This window comes from Sapajus apella, unplaced genomic scaffold (assembly GCF_009761245.1).
Source record: "Sapajus apella isolate SASKATOON/1434 unplaced genomic scaffold, GSC_monkey_1.0 scaffold180, whole genome shotgun sequence".
NCBI lineage: Eukaryota > Metazoa > Chordata > Mammalia > Primates > Cebidae > Sapajus > Sapajus apella.
In genome coordinates this window covers 1,369,503-1,369,993 of record NW_022437120.1, presented here as the reverse complement: position 1 = coordinate 1,369,993, position 491 = coordinate 1,369,503, and the positions used below count along the sequence as shown (strand labels likewise).

The 491-nt window shown below is 59.9% G+C and overlaps 1 protein-coding gene across 14 annotated transcripts in view; it reads right to left on the bottom strand.

Moving 5' to 3' along the window:
- RP1L1 (RP1 like 1) overlaps positions 1-491 on the bottom strand; it is a 51,563-nt gene that overhangs the window by 923 nt on the left and 50,149 nt on the right. For 2 of the 14 annotated variants that reach the window (XM_032268363.1, XM_032268366.1), the window contains exons 6-7: positions 200-481; positions 38-151 (exon numbers count right to left, since the gene is read on the bottom strand). In XM_032268363.1, the coding sequence (XP_032124254.1) occupies positions 38-151; positions 200-481 (396 nt within the window). Of the gene's footprint in view, positions 1-7; positions 152-190; positions 482-491 lie in introns of all 14 variants that reach the window. The other 12 variants (XM_032268365.1, XM_032268364.1, XM_032268367.1 and 9 more) reach the window with 12 other exon arrangements.

Sequence of the window (491 nt, the reverse complement as noted above, 5' to 3'; positions counted from 1 at the left end):
CTTCTGCCTCCTGGGTCTCCCCTTCAGCCTCCAGGGCCTCTACACCTTCTGACTCTGGCTGAGCCTCCCCTTCTGCCTCCTGGATCTCCCCTTCAGCCTCTGGGGCCTCTACGCCTTCTGCCTCCTTGGCTTCCCATTCAGCCTCCAGAGCCTCTACAATTTCTGACTCTGGCTGGTCCTCCCCTTCTACCTCTGGGGCCTCTACACCTTCTGAATCTGGCTGAGCCTCCCTTTCTGCTTCCTGGGTCTCCCCTTCAACCTCTGGGGCCTCTATAATTTCTGACTCTGGCTGGGTCTCCTCTTCAGCCTCCTGGGCCTCCTGTTCTGCCTCCAGAACCTCTATACCTTTTGACTTTCGCTGGGCCTCCCCTTCTGCCTCTGGGGCCTCTACACCTTCTGATTCTGGCTGGGCCTCCCCTTCAGCCTCCTGGGCCTCCTCTTCTCCCTCCTGGGCCTCTACACCTTCTGACTCTGGCTGGGCCTCCCCTTCA